Source organism: Vombatus ursinus, unplaced genomic scaffold (genome assembly GCF_900497805.2).
Source record: "Vombatus ursinus unplaced genomic scaffold, bare-nosed wombat genome assembly UNPS02014810.1, whole genome shotgun sequence".
Lineage (NCBI taxonomy): Eukaryota > Metazoa > Chordata > Mammalia > Diprotodontia > Vombatidae > Vombatus > Vombatus ursinus.
Window position 1 is genome coordinate 44,974,164 of NW_020954588.1, and position 15,665 is coordinate 44,989,828.

Consider the following 15,665-nt stretch of genomic DNA (forward strand, 5'->3'; position numbering starts at 1 on the left):
TCAACTCTTCCATGAGTTATAATAACTATAACAACTAGCATTTATAGAGCATTTTAAGGTTTGCAAAGCACTTGGCAAGTACAATCTTATTTCATCCTCACAACAACCCTGGGGGATAGGTACTACTATCACCTCCATATAAAATAAGGAAACTGAGGCCAACAGAGATTAAGTAACTTGCCCAGGGTCACACAACTAGCAAGTATCTGAAGCCACACTTGAACTCAGTTCTGCCTGACTCTGGGCCCAGTTCTCCATGCACTGCCCCACCTAAATTCAAGGGTCTAACCTCCCCCTATATTCAGGGGTCTATCCAACATGTGTTTTTTTCCCTGTGTTCTCTTGACATAGAACATATACCAGTATAGCACATGGACTCTCCTGCCATTATCTCTAACTCTTAATTCATGACTGATACACATGAAACAAATATTCAGGAGATGAAAGCAAGTATTTCTTAAGTATCCTTTGATTATTCAAGTTTTATTGAAAAGCCCTCCTCCTCTTCCTACCCCCACCACATTTTTTTTTCATGGTATATAAGTTTTACAACTTTTGAGATTCTGTTTTTATAGGGCTGCCTTGCAGTCTAACTAGAAGAGACATCAGAATGTGTTTAATGGCTCATTACATTTGAATGGTTTGCATAAATTATGAGAGATTGTTGAGCCAGTCAGAAAGACTAATGGGGATAGCAGCCCAAAGACACTGGGACAAAATTGGTGCCATTGTTTTTAAATTGTTTTTCCTTAAATGTAATGAAGAAAAGGAGAATCAGGATAGATGACCCTCAAGTGTTAGCTAATGAATGATGACATTTTTAAAACGCAGGACAAAGATAAATTACGGTTCTATAAAACTACTATTCTTGAATTGCTTGTATTTTAGGAAAAAAATCATTATCGGGGATTTTGATCAAGTGGAGTCCTGCTAATATTCTTATTCCATTGTGATGAAATCACATTTTTATTAGTATTTGTAACTTTTAGTAGGTACAGTTTTACAGATAATAGTGTTTATTAGGCCTCTCCTATGTGCTAGGCACCATGGTAAATGCTTTGTTGTTGAGTTGTTTCACTTGTGTCTGACTCTTTGTGACCCCATTTGGGGTTTTCTTAGAAAAGGTACTGGAATGGTTTGCCATATCTTTCTCTAGCTCATTTTACAGCAGAGCAAACGGAGACAAACGGGGTTAAGTGATGAGGCCAGATTTGAACTCAGGAAGGTGAGTCTTCCTGATTCAAAGCCCAGTGCTCTATCCACTGTGCCACCTAGTTGCCTCTTTTAACTGCTTTACAAATATTTCATTTAATCTTCACAACCACTTTGCAAGGTAATATTATAATCCCCATTTTTAGATGGGGAAACTGAGGCAGATAGCAGTTAAGTGACTTGCTCAGGGTTGCACATCTAGTAAATGTCTGAGCCCACATTTGAACTCAGATATTGTACAATATCCACTCCACCACCTAGCTTCTTGGATGTTGAGATAGCAACACTAATAAAATATTTTCTTACTCAAATACCATCGGAGAAAAGGCTGTAAGTTACAACAGGTAGCCTGTGCAGCAAACATTAGAAAACTGATTGACTGTGGTCAGTGTGTACCTTATAAATGTAATAGGTATGAAGTACCAACTTGGGGAAGATGCCGTCATTTCAAAAGAACTGGTAACTTTCAAGTGCTGCATCAGGGAAAAGGGCAATGTCCCATCTTCCTTGGAAGTCAAATCCAGACAAGGAAATGAACTGGGGACAGCTGCTTCTTTAAGGAGGCAGCAAGACAAAATAGGAAGAGGGCTAGATTTAAAGATGGAAACATACTGTCAGGGGAACATAGCCATGAGCCAGAGAGGCGGAAGATAAAGTTGCTTCTCTCTGGGCTTACTTACCACATTTGCATGTGTGTTAGCTATACAGAAGAAGGGGCGTGGGGGAGGAGAGAAAATAAAATATTATTACTATTAATAATGCTAATAATAATCAACAGCACATATAACCTGGATACAATTATGGCATCTCAGGCTAGTAGGTTACATTTGGGGCCTTCAACAGCCCAGTGGAGAAGGGATCTATTGACAATATGTCTCTCAAACCAGAACTAACCATTTAAATTAGAAACTTAAATGTTTAAGCCTGGAGAGAGGTACCAGGTGTTTCTCTTCTAACTCTTATTACCCAGAAGGGTTTAAATGGTGATGAAATGAGAACACACAGGACCTTTTGTTTTACAGCAGGCAAGGAAAGCAGTCACAGACTGCTTCGTGCTACAGACTTTTGATGATAATAAAGCCTATAGATCATAAAAAGCCTGAAATAAAGTTTCTCTTTTACCCACTCAAGTGTGACTTTAAAAGCCCAAACAACATATTGGCTCATGTCCCTTCCCTGCAGGAGGTGTTTGATTTCTTTTTATCTAATAGTCTCAAAACAACTCTGCAAAATAACTAATGCACCAGAATCCTTTTTTTTTCTTCCTCCCCAGGTATCCCTGGTTGAAAAGGATTCTTATCATTTCATTCCAATAATTCTCATAATGCCTTGCATTCAGTCTGCAATGTTCTCACAAAAAAACTCTAAAACCTTTTTTTTTTTTAACACATCTTCATTTTACTTTTAACTATCCAGAAAGGGAAGATAGTAGTATGTGCTACTCCTATTTTACAGATGCCAAAACTGAGGCACAGAAATACAAATTCCTTGTTTCTAATAGCCCAATGCAGTGGTGTCAAACTCAAAAAGGAATGGGGGATACATACTTAACTATAAATAATGATCCTTATGGGATGCATTTCGATTTACAAAATCACATATTTGAGGGCAGAGCCAACATGGTGAAGTAAAGGCAGGGATTTACCTGAGCTCTCCCAAATCCCCCTCCAAACAATTTTAAAATAACTCCTTAAAATGAATGCTGCAGCATCAGAACCAACAAAAAGACAGGGTGAAATAATTTTCCAGTTGCACACAACTTAGAAAGTCTGCATGAAAGGCCACCCTCAGTAGGCAAGCCAGCAGCAAGGCCCTACAACCCAGAGCAAGCCAGCAGCAAGGACCTGCACCCCGGCCACCAGGCAGCCAGCAGTGGGCCAAGTCAGCTATAAACCAGCAGAAGGCATTAGGGGCAACTGAATTGGCAGCAGCATATTCCAGAGCTCTCAGCCCCCCAGATAGTAAGGGGGCTTGACAACTAGTAAGAAGGAAATTACAGGCAACTCTTTGCTGGCACTTGGAGCAGAACTTTGTTGCGTTGCCGATATGTGGTTCTGGGACTCAGGGCAAGGAAAAGCACTAACAAACTAGAGCATGCAGCCACTGGGGAGGGGAGACCCTGATCATAGTTCCAGGGTGAAAAAGAGTACTTTCAGTCACTCATAGACAAGAGCACAGGCCAGGAAAGCAGTGACCCACCTCTCCGTAGATCATACTACTTTGGAAGAACTGAAAACTTACAGACCTCCAGAGATAGCTTAGTAAACAGCAGCATGAAAACCTGAAGTTTGGGACAGTGCCCCCCTCACCTCAGGAGCAGAACCCAACTTTAGCATAAAGTTGAAAGTCAAGAAATAGGCTGAGAAAATAGCAAACAACATCACCAACAACAAAAAGAACCCAACCATAGAGAATTATTATGGTGACAGGGAAGATCAAAACAGAAACTGAGGAAAAGAAAGTCAAAACAGCTACATCTAAAACCTCAAAGAAGAACGTGAATTGGTCTCAGTCTCAAAAAAGAAATTCCTGAAGAGAAAATTCAAGTAAGATAGATAGAGGAAAAATTGGGAAAAGAACCGAGAATGATGCAAGAAAATCATAAAAAAAAGAGTCAACAGCTTGGTAAAGGAGGCATAAAAAATGCTGAAGAAAATAACACCTTAAAAACCAGAATAGGCCAAATGTAAGAGAGGCACAAAAATCTACTGAGGAGAAGAACTCCTTAAAAAACAGAATTGGCCAAATAGAAAAGGAGGTACAAAAGCTCAATGAAGAAAATAATTCCTTAAAAACTAGAATTGGGCAAGTGGAAGCTACTGACTCCATGAAACATGGAGAAACAATAAAACACAATTTTTAAAAATGGAAAAAAAAGAAGAAAACATGAAATATCTCGTTGATCAAACAACTGGCCTGGAAAATAGATTGAAGAGAGATAATTTAAGAATTATTAGACTACTTGAAAGCCATGATTAAAAAAAGTCTAAAAACATCATATTTCAAGAAATTGTCTTGGAAAACTGCCCTGATATCCTAGAACCAGAGGGTAAAATAGAAATGGAAAGAATCCACTGATCACCTCCTGAAAGAGACTCCCAAATGAAAACTTTCAGGAATATTTTAGTCAAATTCCAGAGCTCCCAGGACAAGGAGAAAATATTGCAGAAAGAGAGAATTCAAATACCTTGGAGCCACAGTCAGGATTACTCAGGATTTCCAGCTTCTACATGAAAGGATCAGAGAGCTTGGAATATGATATTCCAGAGGGCAAAGGAGTTAGGATTACAACCAAGAATCACCTACCCAGCAAAACTGAGTATAATACTTCAGGAGAAAAAAATGTATATTCAATGCTTTCAAGCATTCCTGATGAAAAGATCAGAGCTGAATGTTGTAACTCTACTGCAAGCTCCCTTTAGAGTACTGCACTAAGGTAGTTGTTTTACCTCCTGCTTGGGAACAAAAATTCTCTGGAAAAGGACAGGGAGAGCCCACCAAGATGTTTACACTAAAGCTTTCTCTCCACTTCTTATAAGAAAATCTCTCTATTTCTCAGTCTATATATTGTGCCTTTTTCAAACACTGGACCAAAGAGTCCACTGCTTTGTTCAGAACTGGGGTTCCCACTGAACAAATGGGAAACCAGGTAAGATACTGAGAGGTTAGGCAACTGTCAGTTCACATTCCAGAATGTACACAGGATTCATGACATTCATCTTTTACCCTGCCCCCCATTGCCAAGTGTACTGTATGAGGGCTCAAGTATCTAATAACCCAGTGATAATCCCAAATCCTATCTCAATTGAGATATTCTACCTGAAGGTCCTCTAGAACTTTGGATCTGGCCAAGGGGAACCACCAGAATGAGTGGGATCCAATACCAGTAAAGCCAATGCCTGGCACACAGTAGATACTTTATTCTCCCATTAAACTGTGAGCTCTTTGAGGGCAAGGACTATCTTTTGCTTCTTTTTTTTTGTATCCTCAGTGCTTAGTACAGTACCTGACATATAGTAGACATTAAATAAATGTTTATTGGTTGATCATAAATGCTTGTAGACCCAAACCACTATGGAGGTCCCTTTCTTGGAGATTATACAACATATTATTAAATGGTTGAAACTATCCCCTATTTCTAGTACAATTTTGTTTAGACTTTTCCATGATATTTCTCTTGTTTTCCTTGTGTTGTGGACCCAGCTGGCATTTAGCTCCTATGCAATCAGCAAAATACAGAAAGCCATGGAAGTGGTTGATCACTCTCTATAAGACAAAATAGTATAGAATCCTTTCTTTTTCTGCTTTATCTAATACTAACAGATCATCTTCCCTCAGAAGATCCTAAATTCCAAGATGGAAGAGAAGATCTATGTCATATAATTCAATTTTCTCAAGGAAAGTGACTTGCCCAAATTCACACAAATTGTAGATGTCAGAGCTGGTATTTGAATCCAGCTCCTCTGACAACAAAGTCAGTGCCTTAATCCAAGATTTTGTGATGTCATCAAGTGTGGGTCCTCCAAGTATGTTATGTAACAGAGGCACAAACTTTAATGTCTCTACAAGAGAGAATCTTCATGAGTTGTCCTGGCAGATACATAGAGAAACATTTGTCTGAAGTGACAGAGGGAAGGAAAGCCTAGGAGTATAGCATGGGAGGGGGAAAAGATGGAAGAATATCCCAAAGGGGGATTGTGAGATTTCACTGAATATCTTGGTCCAGCTGAATTCCTTGGGAAGCATCACTCTCTTTTCACATTTATTAAGGGGCCCTTAGGAACTTCCTTTACAGAGTTGGAATGTACTCAGAGCCACTGTTGATAATGTCTTTTGAACGTGATCCACGTATAATAACATATAAAAGTCAACCTTGAACTTGTTAATCCTCCTTCCCCAATGACTTCCTTGAGCATTAATTAAAAAGCAGTTTTTCGCTGATGACAACTTTTCACATCCAACAAAATGCAGCCAGGAAAATGGTAAAAGTTGATTCGTGTTGGTTTGGGTGGGTTGCTGGGGGTATTATCGGAAATGTTCACCTTTGACCCCATGGCAAAGAGTAATTTTAGACATCTGGCATCAGCGTTACTTGTTTCTTGGTCAGTTGTCCAGCCTGAGCAAGTTATGGTCATAAATCACATAAGGAAGAACTTCCTCATGACCAGAACTGGCCAAGATGGCTCTCTGTGTACGAGAGGCTGGGACTTTATTTGAAAAACAAAAGATCCATAAAAATTAAATAAAAAAGGAAAGTAGTTGGGTCAGGACCTCCCAGGGAACAAGAGACTTTCTCATATTCTTTTTCTCTTTGTTCACTTTGCAGTATTACTGGGAACTGCAGCAGTAAATTAAAAAGGAAACCTTTCCAGGCTTTTCTCCAACCTTTCTTATTCCTCCCTCTCATCTCCCAAGCTATGAGCTCATAATAACTGAATGTTAGATACATAGGGGAGTTCAGAATTCAACTCCCTAATTTTGTAAATAAGAAGGCTAGAGGTCAGAGGGGGAAGTACACATGGCTTAAGCTAGTCAGCTAGTTAGGGTTTGACTCCCAGGCCAGTCCTTCACCACCCTGCCCTGCCATCTGCCCACTGATCGGCCTCCATTTCTGGTAGAATTGGACAGATTGGGGATGAGGCCAAGGACACTTTCAGACCTGACTCTGCATGTTCACACAACATAAACCATTAGAGCTTTCGGGGGTCCTTAGAGAGTCCAACCACATCTTTTTAGGAAACAGGCCCACTTGAGGAAACTGAAGTAACTTGATCCTTAGTTCCCTTAAAAAGCTCAACTCAAGTGCCAGGAGAGCCTCCATGAGTGCCTCAATCAGTGCTCTTTCCCAAATTATTCTGTCTTCACCAATAGAATGAAAGTCCTTAAGGACTGAGTATTTACATTTGTCTTTCCATTCCTAGCACCCAGTACAGGGCCTGGCACAGAGAAAGCACTTAATAAAAATTTACTGAATTGACCTGACTTCTCCAATGTCACAAAACCAGTAAGCTTCAGAGACTGAATCATAACTGAGATGTCCTTACCCCACATCCAAGGCTCTTTCCATTACACTATTCTGCCTCCCAACAACCATTTCAGGGGGCAGTTAGGTTCTTGTGTTGACTGTTGCTACCTTGACCTCCATGATTCTATTCCCATCTATCCAAGTGTAGAAATGTCAGCCAAAAGCAGAGCAGTTCACATACAAGGCATTGAACTTGGATGAGCTCTGCTCACATAAATAATTATTTCTATGGCTGGGATTTATCTGCATATTATGTTTTACTGCTGCCTGAAGACTTTCATTACAGTAAGCAATGAGTTTAGACTTGAGTTTTGCCAACTTAGTTCCAGGGTTTTGATGCATTAGAACCCAGGAGCCTGGTATTGAGAAACTCAATGTGGTTTATGAAAAGTAGCTCAATTGCTCAGCAAAGCATGATATACAAGTATTGGTGCCATGCATCATGGCTGAGACCATAGGAAGTTCTGCTCTGAGGAATCCCAATGGTAATCTGAAGTCAGGAAACAGATAGAAATGGAGGGTTGCCCAGGTTTATTTTTTCTTCCCAGGGACTCTTGTCTTTTCATTCAAAAAGGAGTTAAAATTCACAGCTCATGTACCACAACAATGGCATGTTTAGAGATCTATCAAGTCATTAACATATGAAGAATATGAATGTGATTCTTTTGTAAATATAACAGGTCTGAAAACCAGAGGGAAGGGAAGTCATCAGTTACTGGATCAAAATAATGCCTAGAAGCATGACCTCTACAAAATACCTGGACTGTGCTCTTCCAGACTTTGCCTGAAGACCTCCGTTGGGGGGCAACCCACCAAGCCTGGGGGGGGGATCCATTCTACAGTTTGACAACTCTAACTACCATGAAGTCTTTTCCCTGGAAGCAAGTTAAAATTTGCCTCCTTTTTATGTCTACCTGTTGCTTCTAGCTCTGTCTCCTGGGACCAACGAGAACATGTCTAAACCATCTTTCATGAAGACAGCTCTTCAAATACTTAAAGCCAGCTCTCAAGGACCCCTTTCCAAATCTTCTCTTCTTCAGGTCCACCCCCAGTTCCTTCAACTGACCCTCATGGGGCATATACCTGAGACCTTCCACCATCTTGGTTGTCCTCATCAGTTTCATCTTCCTGATGTCAAGATTCTTTTTGAGAATGAAGGACAAATCATGCAACCTGTGGGCCCTTCCTAAAATGTGATGCCCTGAACACAAGACTCCAGTTGTCAAGATGTTTGAAACAATTTTGAAATCCAGTGTTGATCACTCTGAGACTTTGGTTAAGGAAGGATGAATCACAAAAAGATGCAGATAAAGATGGAAAAAGAGCAGAAAGCACTGTCAAGTATGGGCATATAGGCAAACTTTTGGATTTTCTCAGTTCCCTGACTGGTTCAGCTACACCACAGACAAACAGACTAAGTGATCCACCAGAGATGCACTGAGGCAAGGTAGTGACCGGCTGATATTCCCTGCAGCTAAATGATGCTTGGAAGTCTCTCCTTGGATTTCCTCAAGCAGTGGCTGGACGCCACTTGTTGGCTATGTTACTGTCTGGGTGCCTTTCACATCTGGCTTGGACCAGATAGTTACTGAGGTTCCTGCCAACTCTATGATTCTGTGATGACTCACTAACACATAATAAGCTCTTAATAAAGCATTATTGACCTGACTTCTCTAGCTTTATGGATTACCTGAGTATCGTTTCCTTCAGATCTTTTTAGGTTTCATTGCTTGCACTTATCTAACTTATCCTTTCCTCTCCTCCAATCAAATGCAATGATGGGTTCCCTTGGGAACCTTGGGAACCCATTACCCAACATCCTATTCTGTCTCTTAACTTTGGCTGATGACATCTATATAGCACAGCTTTCCAATTTAAATTGTGAGTATTTTAAAGACATGAAATGTGTTCTGATAGATGAAAGACATTTTAAAAATTGAAAAAAAAAGCTACATAACAAGGTGATTTTCTTTTTCAGACTGACAGGATGATCTTTTCAATGAGTATTTTAGGGCTTCCAGATGCAGGATGTAGTAGCTGTAGAGTTAAGTGTATTTATCCCCTGACCTTTCTCTTTCTGCAGCTGGGATTCTCAACATTTAGCTCAGAAACGGTGTGATTAGTTCCAGCTTCTTTCAGACCAGTCGATTGCTGGCTCCATACCTTGCCCTGAAGACAGCCTGTGTTTAAAAGTGTCCTGGCACTGCAGGGGCTCAGAACATTCTACCGATGTTCCAGGGTATCTGTCAGCAAAGTCATGGAGGAACCTAGGTCAAATTTCAGTGTGTACTCCTGGTAATGAGTACAGGGCATCACTGCCATCATGGAAAAGAATTTATGGAGCTGCCTGCTTCAGCATGATGCTGTCTTGGGTGTGCTACAATGATGTGAAAGCAGCATAGCTCCTACCCTCCAGGGGCCTGCACTTAAGAGACAGGCAAAGACACAGATGAATGAGCCAATTGATTTATCTATATATATGGAGATAGCTCTTTACTCAAATTTTCAAGGACCCTAAAGACTTGCAAAGCTCTTTCCTTGGTACAGTGGAGGAATCTCTGTCCTCTGGACTCAGAGGAACAGATTCAAATCCTACCTCCTGATGCTTACTACCTGTGTGTGACCTTGGGCAAATCACTTGGTCCTCAGTTTCCTTCTTTTTTATAAAAGGAGAGAGCCAGACTTTCCATCTCTAGATCTATGATCCATTGAGTAAGATAAGGTATTTATTATCAGACCCATTTTATAGATGAGGAAACTGAGGCTCTGAAAGGTCAGTTGGCTTGCTCATAAGCACACATGCTATTAAATGTCTGAGGAAGAATTTGAGCATAAGTCTCCTGAGGTCAAGCACAGTGTTCTTTCTACAAGGCACTTTGGTGGTGCAATGCCCAGAGCACTGAGCCTGGAGTCAGGAAGACAAGTTCAAATCAGGCTTCAGATACTTACTAGCTGTGTGACCCTGTGCAAGTCAACCACTGCCTGCCTCAGTATCCTTTCTGTAAAATGAGGGTAATAATGTCACCAACCTCCCAGGACTGTGGTGAGGAGCAAATGGAATATTTGTTAAAAAAAATACTTAGCACAGAGCCTGGCACATTCATTTTAAAACTTAAAAAATGCTTGTGCTCCCTCCTCCACCTTCTACTTCACCAGACCACCTCTCACCACTAGCTAAATGAACTATTTATTATTTGCAAATAAAGGAGAAGTTCATTTGAGCATAAGTGGATGAAGGAGAATTCCCAGAGCCTTAAAATTATAGTTAACAGTTGACTTTCATATAAATACTCTAACACATTATCCTTCAGTAACACTATGAGGTAGGTCCTATTAGTAACCCCATTGTACATGAAGGGCACACAGATTAAGTGATTTGCCCAGGTCAAAGTGTTCATTCGAGGTGGGTTTTGAACCAGGCTCTTCATGACTTCATATCCAATGTGCTAACTAATAGGCAATGGGTGTGTTTTGGGGAAGTATTACCTCTGTACTGACTACTTTTAAATCTATGCTTCCAATTCATAAAGGCAATGGATTTTTGAGACCCAACTGAATGATTGCAGTGAGATCGAAGATCACGCATGAAATTCCGACCAGATGAGAACAGTAGGAAGCGATCAGTAGATTGGACCAAAAAGGCGCTGGATCAGCTTATCTGAGAGAAGGTGAGGGACCAAGCAGGGATGAATGAAGAAATGAGAGAATGAAGAAATGACATAGCTCGGAGGTCTTCAGTTATGTATGCTGAAATAGAGGCAAGTTCTTAGAGCAATGGTATGACCATAAATAGCTGTGTAGTCCTAAAGGTCAGTGAGTGTACTGGGCTTATTGTGACTTTACTGAGTTGTATGCCACTGAGAAAGACATTTCACTTCAGGAAAGGGAAAGGGAACAAAATATTACAATGAAATAAAATGTCACATGAATGGATTATAAATGTCAATGTACCTGAGGGAAGAACTCCCTATCTGACAACTTCTGGAAATCTGTTTGATAGAAATTAGAGTTAGCTCAATATCTTTACTACAGAAAACAATATGCTCAAAATGATGACATGACCTTATTATTCACATTTATGCCATAGAATAATTAGAAGAGTATCTTTCACAATTTTGACTAGGGGAGAATTCTTAACTAAACAAGGGGTAGAGGAGATTACAGAAGATAAAATAGATAATTCCAATAATATGAAATTGGAAAATGTTTGTATACACAAAATTAATGCAGCTAACATAAGAAGGGAAGCTGAAAATGGGATGGGGGAGAAATCTTTGTTTCAAATACTTCTGTTAAGTGTCTGATATCCAAGATATATAGGGAATTAATACACATATATAAGAGGAAGAGACTTTTTACCAATAGTCTTAGTAATCAAAGGGTATGAACAATTTTCAGAAAAAGAATTATTAAATATTAATGACTGAATGAAAGATTATTTTGAATCCTTAATATTAAGAAAAAGGTAAAAGTCAAACCTCTCACTACCTTGCTAATTAATTAGCATTGGAGCAGATGATCTCTCGGGTCCTTCCTAGTCTGTGGGTAGCTAGGTAGCACAGTAGGTAGAGTGCTGGGCCTGCAGTCAGGAACTCATCTTCCTGAGTTCACATCCTACCTCAGACACTTAATTGCTGTGTGACCCTGGACAAGTCATTTAATTCCCCTTGTCTGAGTTTCCTCGTCTGTAAAATGAGCTGGAGAAAGAAATGGCAAACCACTCTAGTATCTTTGCCAAGAAAACCCCAAATGAGGTCATGAAGAATTGGAAATGACTGAACAACCACAAAAATCAAAACAACTCTGAGGTCTTCCACACAAGAGTTGGTTATATATGACAAAAGATGACATTGGTCTGTCTAAGAGGGGCTGGGGAAAAGAAAGGTACAATAGCAAGTTGTTAGAGTTCTGAATTTGCTTGGCTATTCATGAAAGCAATCTAGAATAATAATGACAATGATAACGGATAGCTAATGTTTATAAAGGGCTTACTATGTGCCAAACGTTGTACTAAGCATTTTACAATTATTATCTCATTTGATATTCACAACAACTCTAGGAGGCATGTGCTATTCTGATTCTTAGTTTACGCTTCAGGAAACTGAGGCAGACAGAGGTTTAAGTGACTTGCTCAGGATTACCCAGTTAGTAAGTTTATGAGGCTGGATGCACATACACACACACACACACACACACACACACACAAACACATATACGTGTGTATGTGTATGTGCACACAGATGTATACACACATATATATGTATACAATGACTACAACAATATAATTTGAAGGAACAAAAAAAAACCAAACAAACTGAATGCTGTATCCTTCTAGTGACCAGCCTTGGCTCAGGAGAAGATTAGGGACCTTCTCAGGGCTTCTTGCCATTCTTCGAAGAGGTGTTGGCCTCTTGGCATGGAATGGGGCGGGGATTCTTAACCAAACAAAGGCTAGACTTGGGTCTTTCAGCAGAGCTCTTTTGTTCTTTCGTTCTTTGTTACAAGGGACATCTCACTGAGAAGGCACTGATGTGAGGACATAAGGCATGCACACACAAAAGACATCAAGAACACTCCAGAACGAGGAACAAAGAAAACATACAAACGTGAATTTACGTACTCTTCCTTATCCACTTTTTCTCGGAGCTTCTTTAGCTGTTTATTTTGGCTAAACATCAGGTTTTTCAAGATATTCTCAAAGTATTCTTCCTCTTTGTAATTCAACTAAATAAATTACAGAAAATATTTCTTTTGGTTAGAAATACAACAGCAATAACTTGCTCTTAGGTATCTTGCTATATTATCAAGTCATACATGCATCTCCAGGAAAGAGGGAATGTTTTCTCAAATTCTATGAATTACCAATAAACTTATTAACTTTTTATTTAAAATGACCAAAATCAGACTTGGTTTTGTCCAAGTCACACAGCAAGGTCACACGTGCTTGTCACAGAAGAATCATCAATTGATTATATGAGTGAATGACAGAATAAAAGAAAAAGAAACATTTATTGAAGTGTTTACTGTGTGCCAGGCACTGCTCTAAGCACTAGGGATATACGTACAATCAAGCCAGACCTAGAAGGTTCTACCTTATCAGAACTTACATTCTGAAAAGGAAGATAGTTCATCGAGGAGAGTAGTGAGTGACATGGGAAGCATATTTCTGGGAGGAAAGGCAGAGAAAATGATTGAGAGTAATGGGAAAATTGATTGAGATTCATTAATTCTATAACTATGCAATTAGTTAAAGGTACACAAATATCAGAGAGATTCTACTACACCATAATTTTTGTTTATGTTTTGAATGTTGTGAGTGCAGTTCATAGATTGTGTGCAATGACACTCTCATTTCGAGGTAGAGTAGTTCATTTCCAAATGGGCTCATCCATCCTGCTAAACACTTTAAGGATGATTCAACCCAACTGAAATATCAGCATCCTTAAAGCAGTGAGAGCTGTGGGAACCAAACAATGAAATGTACTAGGAGATATCTGTGAGATGTTCAAGATGGTGACCATGGCCTTGAGGAATTCTCGGGTGTAGAAGTTCACAGACTTGGAGCTAGGAGGGACCCCAGAGGTCATCTAAACCAATGCTTATTCATTAACAAAGTAGTGAGAGCTCAAAGAGACAATTCCACCTGAACAGGACATGCCTGATCTTGTCCCCAGTCCTAATAACTTTGAATGATCTAAAGTATTTCTTTGCATATAGGCATTATACCCACTGAAAAAAAAAACAAAAAAACAACAACAACAAAAATTCATCTTCAATGCATGCTTTAAACATGTTTTGTCACCATGTATCATTCAAATTAATTCCCATATACAATGTTTTAGTGCGCTATATAGGATATGAAAAGTTGGCCTAAAAATCCTAGTTTTGTTGTGTGAAATTTATTTCCCTCATAATGATACTGTCATTGGTACATACAGTGATGTCAAATTGTGCTTTGCATTTTTTTTAAGGCTTTGAAGTTCTCTCCATTATTTCGGTTTTGGCTGAAACAAGTGGTTCTTGAATTTCCTTCACTCTGTTTTTCTACCACCCCAATCTGAGCACTACCATGACCCTACAACCTGCACCTTCCATACCATCTGCCCACCAAAAAACAAAACAGAAACAACTTGTTTACAAGGAAATATCTATCCTTCATGGTTGGCAAATGGTTTTTTACTGTGACCAGTTTAAAAGCTGTAAATCCAGTTTCTAACTGAACTAAAAGAGATTTTCAGATTTTCCTCTGTTTATTAACAATGAAACTAAGGAGTAATAACCTTAATTGTTTCCAAAAGACTACATGCATGTCCAAGCAGAAATAGATGAAGGACTCAGTACTCTCACTGACATGGCTAGCTCAGTTTCAATATACCCTTATAAAGATCCTTTAAGTAAAAATATTCTCTTCTTGTTGTCAGTCATATCTGACTCTCCATGAGCCCACTTGGGGTTTTCTTGTCAAAGATACTGAAGTGGTTTGCTATTTGCTTCTTCAGCTCATTTTTCAGATGAAGAAACTGAGGCCAACAGAGTGAAGTGACTTGCCCAGGGTCACACAGCTAGTACGTGTCTGAGGTCAGATTTGAACTCACAAAGATGAGTCTTCCTGACTCCAGGCCTGGCCCTCTGTGCACTATGGTGCCCCTAAAAATATCCTCTAGGCATTGGTAATGAGAAAGTTAAAAGGTACCATAAGTACATAGAACTGGCTCTGGGCTTTTACAGACCTTAATAATTTTGAGTCAAGGATGTGAAATGGTAAGCTGAGATGGAAAAGCCTTCAGGACAGCAGGCTCTTCCTTTGACTCTGGGGTGAGACTCACTTTGGGGTGGCCAGTCACAGCAAGAGTGAAGGTGACTACATCGGAAGAAAGGTCTGAATTCTGGCTAGGGAGGTGAAGAGGACCACCCTTCACCTCCTCCCGTCTTTGCCTTTCCTTTCTTCTCTCTCGTTAACTTAGCCATCAAACAAGCAAATGATTGAGGGGGAAAAGGAAGAGAGAGAGAGAAAGAGAAAGAAAGGGAGGGAGAGACAGAGAGAAAAGAGAAGAGAGAAAAAGGAGGAGAGAGAGAAAAAAGGAGAGAAAGAAAGAGCAAAGAGTTTAGAAAAGGAGAGGGAAAGAGGAAAGAGAAGACAAGGAGGGGAGGGAGACAGGCAGAGGAAACTTTCCTAGATGATAAGACCCTAAACCCCTTGAGGGCAGGAAAGATTTAATTCTTTGTCTTTGTACCCTCAGTTCCCAGCATAGTTCAGTCCTATAATGGGCATTTAATAAATGATTTTTGAATTGAATTGCATTAGAAAAGCGAACCAGGACCCACGCAGGCTAGTCCTCAATTTTGTGTTTGTTTTTAAATTTCATTATTTTATTTTTTTGCAACAAATAAGCATTCAAACATTTATTTTCTCTCTCTCCCTTCCAAA

At 39.7% G+C, this 15,665-nt stretch overlaps 1 protein-coding gene across 3 annotated transcripts in view; it reads right to left on the minus strand.

Moving 5' to 3' along the window:
• The window catches only part of MME (membrane metalloendopeptidase), a 132,383-nt gene that overhangs the window by 35,652 nt on the left and 81,066 nt on the right, over nt 1-15,665 (minus strand). For 2 of the 3 annotated variants that reach the window (XM_027876122.1, XM_027876123.1), the window contains exon 16: nt 12,840-12,961. In XM_027876122.1, the coding sequence (XP_027731923.1) occupies nt 12,840-12,961 (122 nt within the window). The remainder of the gene's footprint in view (nt 1-12,839; nt 12,962-15,665) is intronic. The other variant, XM_027876124.1, reaches the window with a different exon arrangement.